The 12,975-nt window shown below is 40.1% G+C and overlaps 2 protein-coding genes across 2 annotated transcripts; both read left to right on the forward strand.

Annotated features, from left to right (window-relative positions):
• The first annotated feature begins 1,914 nt into the window (after positions 1 to 1,914).
• LOC114159605 (apolipoprotein L2-like) lies at positions 1,915 to 6,250 on the forward strand. The gene is made up of 5 exons (XM_028041600.1): positions 1,915 to 2,123; positions 2,878 to 3,459; positions 3,560 to 3,676; positions 4,722 to 5,345; positions 5,718 to 6,250. Exons 1-5 carry the CDS (start codon positions 2,110 to 2,112, stop codon positions 6,100 to 6,102), a joined length of 1,722 nt encoding a protein of 573 aa, XP_027897401.1. The 5' UTR covers positions 1,915 to 2,109; the 3' UTR covers positions 6,103 to 6,250.
• A 1,765-nt stretch (positions 6,251 to 8,015) lies between these two features.
• On the forward strand, positions 8,016 to 12,105 carry LOC114159518 (uncharacterized). The gene is made up of 4 exons (XM_028041482.1): positions 8,016 to 8,625; positions 9,417 to 9,998; positions 10,086 to 10,202; positions 10,562 to 12,105. Exons 1-4 carry the CDS (start codon positions 8,612 to 8,614, stop codon positions 11,508 to 11,510), a joined length of 1,662 nt encoding a protein of 553 aa, XP_027897283.1. The 5' UTR covers positions 8,016 to 8,611; the 3' UTR covers positions 11,511 to 12,105.
• The last annotated feature ends 870 nt before the right edge of the window (positions 12,106 to 12,975 follow it).

The raw sequence follows: 12,975 nt of genomic DNA on the forward strand, positions 1-12,975 counted from the left end.
AGCCCCGCGGACGGCCGCCGGACCGCCTCCGTGGTTCCCGCCTCCAGCGCCGCGGACGGCCGCCGGACCGCCTCCGTGGTTCCCGCCTCCAGCGCCGCGGACGGCCGCCGGACCGCCTCCGTGGTTCCCGCCTCCAGCGCCGCGGACGGCCGCCGGACCGCCTCCGTGGTTCCCGCCTCCAGCGCCGCGGACGGCCGCCGGACCGCCTCCGTGGTTCCCGCCTCCAGCGCCGCGGACGGCCGCCGGACCGCCTCCGTGGTTCCCGCCTCCAGCGCTGCGGACGGCCGCCAGACCACCTCCGTGGTTCCCGCCGCCGCGGACGACCGCCGGACCACCTCCGTGGTTCCCGCCTCCTTTGCCTCCGCCCACCCTGTGGGTAGTTTTTTGTTGTTTTTGGACTCTTGGCCCTTCTTGTTTTTCCGCCCACGATGGTGGGTTGTTTTTTTTTTTTTTTTTTTTTTGTTGGTTTGGACTCTGGCCCGCCGTCCGGCACCCCTCCACCCACCCTTGCTGGGTTTTTTGGTTGTTTTTTTTTTCTTGGGCGTCTGGTAGCCGCCCTTGAGGGGGGGGGTACTGTCATGATCTGTGTTTTTCCTTGTTTATTTAGAGTTTTCTGTGTCGTTAAGTCTCTTCGTTGTCCTGTCCTCCCCTTGATTGTTCCCAGGTGTGTCTCGTCTCTGTGATTACCCTCCCGTGTATTTAACTCCACCTGTGTTCCTTGTTCGTCGTCGGGTCCTCGTCAATGTCTAGCCTTGTTGTCGTCAATGTTTAGTCTCTTCGTGTTCAGTGTGTGTTACTCCTGCTCGTTGTTTAGATTAAGTTTTCTCATTAAATCTTCATATTCATCATACCTGGGTCCGCTGCATCTGCCTCACCACCCTTCACCACACCGCTTCCTGACATTATGGACATTTAGAATTTCCAAAATTTACTGAATGCCAAAATAATGAGAGAGGGGATAAAGCTGTTCAGTTTCTTTTCCTTTATGACCCAATAATCTAATCGATTATTGTCATATTGGAGATCTTTGCCCCTTTATTTATCTTATCTATATGAACTGCAGATTCCTCCAGCTGACCTAGAAACTACAACACTCACATTAAACTAGAAACCTCATGAAAAATGAAAGTTTAACCATGTTACTCCTGATTCTGCTTAAGAAAAATAAAAAGGTTGTTATTGTTTTATAAACTTCTGAAATCAGTTTATGACACGAGTCCAATGCCAGACACAATCACGGATTAAATGTTTGGGTTTTTTCTGTCACTTTCTCAGAACAGAATTGAAATTCTCAAAACTAGTTGTTCAATCTTCAAATCATTCATGGAAATGCATTTGCTGTTTTACAAATTAAGAGGACGATTAAATAAACGTACAAAAGCAAATGAGAAAAGCCGTAAGATTTTTTTTAGCCGACTTCATGTCACCAGACTGGTTCTGTTGAAAAACTTTTAAAATGTTACAAGTTAGCACCAGCAGGGTGCTGACGTGTGTATTTAAAGATATTTCATTATGAAATTAGATGATTTTGTCATTCTCTCTTTTCCATGAGGAAAAAATGTTATTGTTGTCATTTAATAACATTTGTTTGATGATCTGACACATAAAAACAAACTAAATTAATCTGTAAGGGAGAAATACTTTATAGGAGCAGACATGTCACTCCATTTACATTACAGTAAAACATTTATTATAATGAAGTGAAAGGTTAAATACTTTTGCTTTTTATTATATTTTTATTGCTTCAACTTCTTAGATTAGTGTGTTTAAAGTCTGTCAGTGTTTGACCTTTTAGAAACAAGTTCTTTAAAACCTTTAACTGATCGCACAGTGACTTTATCAAAGCTATTTTACTACATGCTGCTTGGGTTTTGACTTAAAGTAACAATATGGTTATAGAAGGGAAAAATGGCAGCATTGAAACATTTTTGCAGAATATTCTGCTCCATGCAGCAATGATAAAACAAGCAGATGAGACAATAAAGCAGCAGGTGTGTCTCTAGATAAACAGGCAGAAAGTGAAACCAACATTCATTAAGTAATAAGATCCTCAAGCAGAAACTTTGAAGACCTCAAGAAAAATCAAGACAATTTTCAGTGAAAAACAAAATGTCTGCAGAAAGGTAATTTACAGAATTTATTTACATTAGAGATAAATAAACGTTTCACCAAGAGAAGTTAAATTTAATCAAACATTTTCACTTGGAATCCTTGAATTAAAACTGTGTGAATGCATTCATTTTGAAAATCTACAATATTATTTTTTCAAATCTAAAGAAGCTGTGAAATGTTAATAAATTCTTAGTCTGGTTTTCTCAAGATAAAGAAATGATCAAAATGTATGGAAGATTAAAAGGGACCAAATTAAATAAACACTTCATTAAGTAATTACAATGTACCATTACATAATTAAATGTTTAATCATTATAGTTTATTTAATTACAGACAATTAATTTAACAAACATCTTTAAATCATTAAAATGCCAAACTTAATTGTATATATAATTACTTTATACTTTCTGTTCCTGCAGCGTCACCATAAAATAATTTTATCTGTCGTTCTGCTCTAGTTTAAAGAGAACTCAGACACTAACAACCTGGTCTAGATTATTTTACACCAACTGCAAAATATTTATGATATAGCTTGTGATTTTTGTGAATGTCAAAAAACAGAAAGAAATAACAAAAAATGTAGTTAATTCAACATCATCAGTTTAATTACGATTGTTATCTGGTGGCTTCTAATGTGGCCAAGTAGAAACCACCAATAAAAAAATAAATAATTTTAAAAATATTTCTAATAACAAACAAATATTTGCAACACATATTATTAGAGCAGAGTTTGTCAGTTTCTGTAAACAGTTTCATGTCCTCCAGGTGGAAACTGCAGGCCTCCCTGTGGCAGTACATCAACGATACTCTGACTTACATGGCAACAGCGGCAGATTTTTATAAGAAATTATCTGAATGGAACGATTGCAGAAAGAAAGAGCATGAAAAACTGATAGATATCCAAGAAAAGGCTGGCAAATTTTATCCCAGTTTCACCAAGTCAGAGGGCAGATTGAAAAAGATTGGTAAATGCATCAAGAGGAGGTTCCAGAATAATCCAGAGAGCAAAGTTTCAGAACTAGAGAATGAGCTGGCTGAAGTGCTGAATGGCACGCTGCAAGGTCTGGAGAAACTCAACACGTTCTTGGATGCAGTGGAGAAGCTGGCGGTGACGTCGCTCCATGTTTTCACTGAGAACCAGATCGTTTACCTGCCTGAGAACTTTGACTATGACGCTGTTCAAGCTGTGATCAGAAAAGCTCAGCAAATCTGTCCTCCCCTCCTTAAATTCAAAAGAGATGCAAAGACTTTCTTTGCTCCTAACCTTCACAACGTGGAGATTCTGGCATTCCAGCTGCAGAACTACATCGACACCGTCGAGGAAATATGTTTGAGCTCTGATAAAAGGTAAAATTCAATTTATTATTAACCGATGATATACTGTATTGTTGCTCTGAATGAAAATAATAAAAACCCAGAACATGAAATGTAACTTTGTCTTTCACAGCTTTAACTTTGAGATGTGCTTAAAAATGGCGAAGGAAATAGTGGTGGATGCTGATGATATGTGTGAAAACAACATGCGAAAGATGGCAGATCAGATTAAACAACTGGACAAGATCAGGTAAGTTTTTACATATTTTAGCGCATTACAAATATATTTTTCAGAGACATGGAACCTTTTTTACAGCACAATAAAACAACCGTTACATTCCGTTATTATGAAAATGTTCTATATATCAAAAATACCTTTGCATCATATCCATATCTGACACATTTAAATTGGCCTCTGTCTCTTTAAGAACCTCCTGCTCTTTCCAACATGTCATCAAAACAAGCCTTTAGAAACAGGGGTGTACAAACTTTTCGCCATGTGGGCCAAAATTGTAGACTCTAAAATAGTTACATGCCAACAAGACCAACCTAAAATATAATGCAATTATTAACATTAATATGGTGTTTTACAGCCATTGTAGATAGGGGGGAAAAATTCCAAAATTTTGTGATTAATCTCAGAAATTTTCTAGAAAAATTTAGACATTTGAAATTCAGAAATTTCTAAGTTTTTTGTAGAAAATTTCTGATAATCTAAACATTTTAGTATTTTTCTAGCAAAGTATTTTTTTTTTCTTTTTATTAAAAATGTATTACTATTTTTTACTACTAAAAAATAGTAGAAATACAATATTTTAGGGCCATTAAGAACAAGACTTGAGCCGCTTTGCTTCAAGTTGTTTGCTATATTTAGTCAGATTTAAGGAAGAATAAAAGCTGATTTTGTTGCATCTATTCAGTAAAAATCGCTGGATAAATTTGGTTTTACATTTTGTTAAAACTTGGTTATAAAAACCTGAATACTGTGAAAAATGTGTTATAAGTTAAATAATCTGACACTGCCATTACTTTTTAATCATTATTAATTAATTATGTTCTTAAAACAAGCTCCTATATCTTGCTGAAAAGTTTAGTCTTATTTTAAGTGTGCTAAGATATTTACAATAGAAACTAAACCAAAATTACTTGGTAACATTTTGTGTTTTTGCAGTGTACATTAAAAGTTTTAAGTACTGGTACTATAGTGAATTTTTTTGAATGGATTTTGATTACCAAAGACCTTACAACATATTTACTATTTTTCTTACAAACGCAGAATAAATTTTCTTCCACAGGATGGACGAGGTCTTCCGGGTGGAGTTCCTGTTCCAGAGCGTCTCCTCAGCTGATTTTGTCACTAAGTTTGATGCTAAAAAGCGAACAATGCTTTCGTCTTTAGATGAGCTGGAGCAGTGTGCTGATCAGTTAGACAGGATGAACAAAGGAGCAAAGATCTCCACTCTGGCTGGGGGCTCAGTGAAAAAAGCAGGAGGCGTCCTCTCTGCTGCTGGTTTGGCATTAACGCCCTTCACAGCCGGCGTGTCTTTAGGCCTAACATTCACCGGTGCAACGATGGGGTTAGCAAGTGAAGCCAACAGTGTGGTAACCACCTTAACACAGGCTGGAGTTAATCACACTTATCGGAAAAAGGCAGATGTAGTTTTAAAAACGTTCATGGAGGATTTCCAAATGATCCAGGATTCTCTGGACGATGGGATGAAATATACAACAGTCAATCTGAAGCAAAGTAAGATGGGTGTGTTGGTCACAGTAGGCAAGAGTGTTTCTAAATTGGATCCCATAGTAATGGGTGTCAGCTCCATCATGAATGTGGCTTCTGCTCTTATAAAAGTGGTTGCAGGGAAACAGAAAAAAAATGGAAATGCATCACCCAGCGCAGCTCCAGCTGTTCCTGAAAACTCAACTGTTAATAACTCAGCTGTTAATAACTCAGCTGTTAATAACTCGGCTGTTCCTGAAAACTCAACTGTTAATAACTCGGCTGTTCCTGAAAACTCAACTGTTAATAACTCAGCTGTTCCTGAAAACTCAACTGTTAATAACTCAGCTGTTAATAACTCAGCTGTTAATAACTCGGCTGTTCCTGAAAACTCAACTGTTAATAACTCGGCTGTTCCTGAAAACTCAACTGTTAATAACTCGGCTGTTCCTGAAAACTCAACTGTTAATAACTCGGCTGTTCCTGAAAACTCAACTGTTAATAACTCAGCTGTTCCTGAAAACTCAACTGTTAATAACTCGGCTGTTCCTGAAAACTCAACTGTTAATAACTCAGCTGTTCCTGAAAACTCAACTGTTAATAACTCAGCTGTTCCTGAAAACTCAGATGTTCCTGATTCCTCCAATGTTCTTGATGTTGGTCAGACTGTAGTTGCAGAGTCTCTTTCTCTGTCCAGTGAACTTCTTGGTATCACACCTGGAGCTGTATTTGCTGCCAGAGATATCTACTCAGCTGCCAAACAAGGCATAAAAGTGGCCAAAGGCAGCAAGACTAAAGCCTCCAAGTTCCTGACAGCTAGAGTTGCGTTATTTCGTTCACAGATGGAGTCGTGGGAGAAGATCCGTAACTCTTTGTGTCAAAGCAAACTGACCAAAGAAGAAGTCAGAAATATTTTCACGCAGCCATTTTATCTAGGGGACAAAGAAGAACAATAACTAAAGACGCACAAAGACTAAAAGTGGAAGATTTGACAGGTAGACAGAAAAAAACAGATGTAAATCGGCCATAATTATACTGACTCAGTGTTTTAATAATAACTTTCAGACTTTCTCACTAACTGAAAGGATAAAACAAAAAGGAATCAGTTTGATGATAATCAAATCAAGAATCAGATTGTTTTCTGTAACATTTAATTTTAAAAATAGTCACTTAAGAATTGGATTTGTTAATTTGTTGTAAAATATCAGATGGGGACGTTGTGGGCCGGTGGGCAGAGTACTTCGAAGACCTCCTCAATCCCACCAACATGCCTTCCACTGAGGAAGCGGAGCCTGGGGACTCTGGGTTGGGCTCTCCAATCTCTGGGGGCGAGGTCGCCGAGGTGGTTAAAAAGCTCCTCGGTGGCAAGGCCCCGGGGGTGGATGAGATCCGCCCGGAGTTCCTTAAGGCTCTGGATGTTGTAGGGTTGTGTTGGTTGACGCGACTCTGCAATATCGCATGGACATCGGGGGCAGTTCCCCTGGATTGGCAGACTGGGGTGGTGGTCCCCCTGTTCAAAAAGGGGGACCGGAGGGTGTGCTCCAATTATAGAGGGGTCACACTCTTAAGCCTCCCTGGCAAGGTCTATTCAGGGGTCCTGGAGAGGAGGGTCCGTCGGATAGTCGAACCTCGGATTCAGGAAGAGCAGTGTGGTTTTCGTCCTGGTCGTGGAACACTGGACCAGCTCTACACCCTCAGCAGGGTCCTGGAGGGTGCATGGGAGTTCGCCCAACCAGTCTACATGTGTTTTGTGGACTTGGAGAAGGCGTTCGACCGTGTCCCTCGGGGAGCCCTGTGGGGGGTTCTCCGGGAGTATGGGGTACCGGGCCCTTTGATACGGGCTGTCAGGTCCCTGTATGACCGGTGTCAGAGTCTGGTCCGCATTGCCGGCAGTAAGTCGGGCTCGTTTCCGGTGAGAGTTGGACTCCGCCAGGGCTGCCCTTTGTCACCGATTCTGTTCATCACTTTCATGGACAGAATTTCTAGGCGCAGCCAAGGTGTTGAGGGGATCCGATTTGGTGGCCTCAGGATCTCATCTCTGCTTTTCGCAGACGATGTGGTCCTTTTGGCTTCATCAGATCGTGATCTGCAGCTCTCGCTGGATCGGTTCGCAGCCGAGTGTGAAGCGGCCGGGATGGGGATCAGTGCCTCCAAATCCGAGGCCATGGTCTTGAGCCGGAAAAGGGTAGAGTGCCTTCTCCGGGTCAGGGGGGGTGTCCTGCCCCAAGTGGAGGAGTTTAAGTATCTCGGGATCTTGTTCACGAATGGGGGAAGAAGGGAGCGGGAGATCGACAGGCGGATTGGCGCAGCGTCTGCTGTCAAGCGGGCGCTGTACCGGTCCGTCGTGGTGAAGAGAGAGCTGAGCCAAAAAGCGAAGCTCTCGATTTACCGGTCGATCTACGTTCCCACCCTCATCTATGGTCATGAGCTTTGGGTCATGACCGAAAGAACGAGATCGCGGATACAAGCGGCCGAAATGGGTTTTCTCCGTAGGGTGGCTGGGCTCTCCCTTAGAGATAGGGTGAGAAGCTCAGTCATCCGGGAGGGACTCAGAGTAGAGCCGCTGCTCCTTCACATCGAGAGGAGCCAGTTGAGGTGGCTTGGGCATCTGGTCAGGATGCCTCCTGGACGCCTCCCTGGTGAGGTGTTCCGGGCACGTCCCACCGGGAGGAGGCCCCGGGGAAGACCCAGGACACGCTGGAGGGACTATGTCTCTCGGCTGGCCTGGGAACGCCTCGGGATTCCCCCGGAGGAGCTAGAAGAAGTGGCCGGGGAGAGGGAAGTCTGGGCCTCCCTTCTGAAGCTGCTACCCCCGCGACCCGACCTCGGATAAGCGGAAGAAGATGGATGGATGGATGGATGGAATATCAGATGACTTAAAATAATCTGAACATTTGTTTCTAGAAAGTCTTTTTTTGTGAGTGTTTCTTTGTATTTGAGTAACATTTTGTGACGATGGGAAACAGAACAAATCTGTAAGAAGGAATAATTTTTCTCAGCAATATGTGTGTATTAAATCCAACTATAACAGACGTTACAGACATGTAGGAATAATAAATGATTAACCTTTTTATCATCTTTTATATTACTCTTACTTGCAGTAGAGCTGCTGGGCGTTTAAACAAATGTCCTCCCTTTGTCAATATTTAATCTTTTACAACCTGCTTCATGACTAGATTTTATGTATTAAAACCATATTTATTACATGCTGATCTATTTTTGACCTGAACTAAGATTATAGAAGAGGAAAAAGCTCCAGCATAGCTTTCTCCTTTCTGAAGGCTGTGCTGCTTTCGTTGGGCGACAAAAACAAAGCAAAAATCAGCTGAGATTGTAAAGAAGGTTTAGGATAAACAGGCAGAAACTGAAAGGAACTACTTTGGTTTAATTATAGGGCGATTCTTAATCAGTAGCTCTGGAGAGCTGAAGACGCAGCAGGAGGGCAGGCTGTGAGAATCCAACAAAATGTTTGGAGGAAGGTAAAGAAAAGAAATAATTTAATTTACACAATTTATTTACATCTGTGATTCATTAATCAACAATCTTCACAGCATAAGAAAGGAAATTTACTTATTTTTGTTCTCTTGAAGTTCTTTAAGTTAAACTTTGTGAACACATATCCATCATTTTTAAAATCTTTTTTAAAATGAGAAGCAGAGAGAAGATGCTTTCTGATCAAATATAGTTCATGTGCTTTTCTCAAGATAAAACAATAACTATATTCTGTTAATAATGATCTGATTAAAAATGATGTGAATATTTCCACTTTTTTTACTGTTGCACAAAAACCTGTAGAATTTATTATTGACAGAAATTTAAACAATCTTTTAGCCAACAATCTGCTGTACAGCATGTCTGCCTTGATATAACCGTCTGTCTGACACAAACATATTAAACTTGATGTAAGCATGTGATGTATTTAAGATCATTCAAGTGGTTAAAATTACATTTAAATAGGAGAATGTGCCATGCTTGGAAAAATCTCAAACTGTTTAAAAGATATAATTTACAGTGAGTGAGTTACTGTACATGTCAAGACAAAGTTTAAATTATACTAACAATAAAACTGTTTTGCACTTTGCTGCATCATATAAGGTCCAACAGAAGCCAGCAAGAAAATAAATAGATTAATTGTTCCTAATAGCAACTATTTACATGTTTTGTTAGACAGACTGTTTATCTCTAATATATCTATTATTAGACATGTGTATCTTAGTTTTGCTTATTTATTTTTGTATTATAAAACAGAGCAACATTTCCTGTCCTGCAGGTGGAGACTAGAGCGCACCTTGTGTCAGTACGTCACTGACACTCTGACTTACATGGCAACAGTGAAAGATTTTTATGAGATATTCTCAGAATGGAAAGATTGCAGGGAAATAGAATATGTGAAAACGATGAGTATCAAAGAAATGGCTGATAAAATTGATCCCACTTTTGCCAAGTCAGAGGGCAAATGGGCGTCTTTTTGTAAATACGTCAAGAGCGTTTTCCAGCGCAAGGCGGAGAGTAAACTTTTAGATCTGGAAAAGACGCTGGCTGAAGTGCTGAATGGCACGCTGGAAGGTCTGGAGAAACTCGACAGTTTCTTGGATGCGTTGGAGAAGCTGGCGGTCACGTCGCTCCAGGTGTTCACTGAGAACCAGATTATTTACCTGCCTGAAAAGATCAGCTTTGATGATGTTCAAGCTGTGATCAGCACTGCACAACAAATCTGTCCTCTCATCCTGGAGTTCAAAAGAGATGCAAAGTCCTTCTTCCTCCCTGACCGTCACAATGTGGAGGTTCTGGCATTCCAGCTGCAGGATTACATAGACACAGCCAACAGGATATGTGTAATTCACGGCCAGAGGTAATCTGTATTATTAAACATAAAGAATGAACTGTGATATTATTTTGAATAAAATAAAAATAAAAATTCAAATTTTATCTTTCACAGCTTTGACTTTGATATTTGCATGGAAATGACTAAAGAAACTGAAGTGAATACTGACAACCTGTGTGAAAACGACGTGCAACAGATGACAGATCAGATTAAGTTACTTGACACAATCAGGTAATTTCTAAATATTTTTCTGTTAAATATTTTCAAGGAAGCTGGAACATTTGTAGATTCTTTTTATATTAAAAAAACTGATAACATCACTTTACAGCAGGGTAGTCAGTTACATCCTGCAATTTTAAAGCTACAGCATCTAATTTTCATTTTTTTAAAATTTCCACACATTTGTTCAAACTGGAGCGTTTTAGAGCCGTCAATCAGGAAACTTACCGTTCCAGGAAAAGTTTTAAATAACCTTCTAACAATACATTTCTTGAATGAATTATAATTATCTTGTATATAATTTTTATTCTGTTTTTTTTCTTTTCCATTTCATGTTAGAATTATATATTGAATTAAAATTTGTCCCACAGGATGGACCAGGACTTTCGGATGGAGTTCCTGTTCCAGAAAGTTTCCTCAGCTGGTTTCATCAGCATCTTTAATGAGCAACAACCCAAACTGCTAACGTTTCTAGATGAGGTGGAGCAGTGTGCCGTTGAGTTAGACAGGATGAACAAAGGAGCAAAGATCTCCAGTGTGGCTGGCAGCTCAGTGGGAGCAGCTGGAGGCGTCCTCTCCATTGTTGGTTTCGCGTTATTCCCAGTTACAGCCGGAGTGTCTATAGGGCTGACCATCGCCGGTGTGTCGATGGGGGTAACAAGTGGAGCCAACAGCTTGGTAACCACCTTAACAGAGGCTGGAGTTAATTCTACTCAACAGAAAAAAGCAAATGAAGTCTTTGAAAATTTCATTGAGTATTTCCAAACAGTCCAGGATTCTCTTGATGAGGTGATGAATCAACGAGGCAATCTGGAGCGAAGTAACATAGACGTGTTGTTCGGAGTGGTCAAGGGTGTTCAGAAAGTCTGTACTATAGGAAAGGGTATTGATTTCATTGTTAATCGTGCTTCTGCTTTGAAGACTTTAAAAACTCAGGATATTGCTGCAGGTGCAGGTAAAGCTGTACTACAGGATACAAAAGCTTTACGTAATGTACCCAGGGTGGCAGCAGACGTTCCTGATATCGGTCAGGCAGCAGTTAAAGGGCCTCTGGCTCTCACCAAGGGAGCCAGAGCAGGCTTCATTGCACTTAATGCCCTCTTCATTGGCATGGATTTATTCTTTATCGCCAAAGACAGCATGACTCTGGCCAAAGGCAGCGAGACTAAAGTCTCAAAGTTCCTCAGAGCCAGAGCTGCATTGTTCCGCTCGCAGATAGAGTCATGGGAGAATCTCTGCAACTCTTTGTGTCGCAGCAAACTGACCAAAGAAGAAAACAAAAATATCCTACAGGCGGCATTTTTTCAAGAGGACAAATAAGAAGTAGATCTGAAGGGTTAAAGAGAATAAAAGTATGTATGACATTAAAAACTGGTACATAGTTATACTGAGACACACCAAATTATAATAATTTCACTTTTTACCAACTGAAATGAACGAGACACATAAAACTAATCGGTTCTGATCAGTTTGTTTTCTGTAACAGGTCATATTAACTTCTGAGTTTTAAATCGACATTTTGAGCTTTACATCATGTTATTAATGTAAATAATGTTATTCCCTCATAAAAAAAACATACCTGGAGTGTCGCTTTGACTCTTTAATGCATGTTTCAGAAATACTTTAATCTCCATGGCAACCAGTCAGCTGTGAAAAACGCCTGTTCTCACAAACCACATCTCCAGTTGAGCTTCCTCCACTCAGCTCCTCCAGACTAGCGGCAGCAACAATTAGCAAACACCTGGAGAAACTGAGATTCTTCTGAGCTAATCATGCGAATGCTCCAAAGAGCGCCGGTAAACGGCATAATGGAGGAGCCATGCTGTGATGCCATGCTGAAGTGTTGGAAAGAGCAGGAGCTTCTTAAAGAAACAGCGACACAATTTCAAGGTGTTAAAATGCAAAGTTAAATTTCTTTTCAGTTATATTTTATATAAACATCATTGTATAACAACTGAAGGTTACAAAGTCTTGATTGTGCTATAAAATGACAACCTGTGCCTGGAAAATACATAATACTGCCCCTTTAAGAATTTGATTAATTCATTTATTCCTCCGTATTTCTGTTCATTGTAAATAAAAATGTCTCTAATTTACAATAAAATATTCGGTAAAATTCTGGCAACCACAGAATTCTACTGTATTTATGTCGATATTTTACTGTAAATTAGAGACTTTTTTGCAGTGTATAACTTGATTTACAGTTTTTGATGGGATTTTATTCATTGCTGTGGTTGGTTCTATACAAAGAATAAAAAATAAATGTTTGCAATGTTATGTATTGCAGGTTAAACTTTGTTTTCTCACTATATATCCCACAATCTTTCATATAAATTTTAATTTTTTATTTTAAGTAGACAAACCTGTTTCACTTCTGCATGTTTATGTCATTAAAAAGACTGAATGGAGAATAATGCAGGTCCAATTTGATTTCTGTTTGTGCGTGGGGGTGTGTGTGTGTGTGTGTGTCGGGGTGTGTGTGTGTGTGTCGGGGTGTGTGTGGGTGTGTGTGTGTCGGGGTGTGTGTGTGTGTGTGTGACGGATGCTGTAAATCTTCAGTATTCATTTAATGAACACATTAAGTAAAACTAGTCAAACTTTCTAAAAGAAGCCAGATGAACAGCAAAGTGCTGCTGTCAATATTTAAGAGAACGTGAAGGAAAACAAGCTCAAAGTTGTTCATCTGGCATCTGTCATAACTTTCTAAAACACTCTTTACCTGCCAAAATAAGAATGAATTTTAAATTGCTTGTGTTTGTCTTCAGATAATTTGCATGGACTTGTT

This window comes from Xiphophorus couchianus, chromosome 16, assembly GCF_001444195.1.
Source record: "Xiphophorus couchianus chromosome 16, X_couchianus-1.0, whole genome shotgun sequence".
Lineage (NCBI taxonomy): Eukaryota > Metazoa > Chordata > Actinopteri > Cyprinodontiformes > Poeciliidae > Xiphophorus > Xiphophorus couchianus.

Bases quoted from the DNA above. Each gene is read 5' to 3' on its own strand.
- LOC114159518 (XM_028041482.1), top strand. The intron at 9,999-10,085 runs GTAATCTGTATT...TATCTTTCACAG, and splicing joins TGTGTAATTCACGGCCAGAG to CTTTGACTTTGATATTTGCA. The intron at 10,203-10,561 runs GTAATTTCTAAA...TTTGTCCCACAG, and splicing joins AAGTTACTTGACACAATCAG to GATGGACCAGGACTTTCGGA.
- LOC114159605 (XM_028041600.1), top strand. The intron at 3,677-4,721 runs GTAAGTTTTTAC...TTTCTTCCACAG, and splicing joins AAACAACTGGACAAGATCAG to GATGGACGAGGTCTTCCGGG. The intron at 5,346-5,717 runs CTCAACTGTTAA...AACTGTTAATAA, and splicing joins GCTCCAGCTGTTCCTGAAAA to CTCAGCTGTTCCTGAAAACT.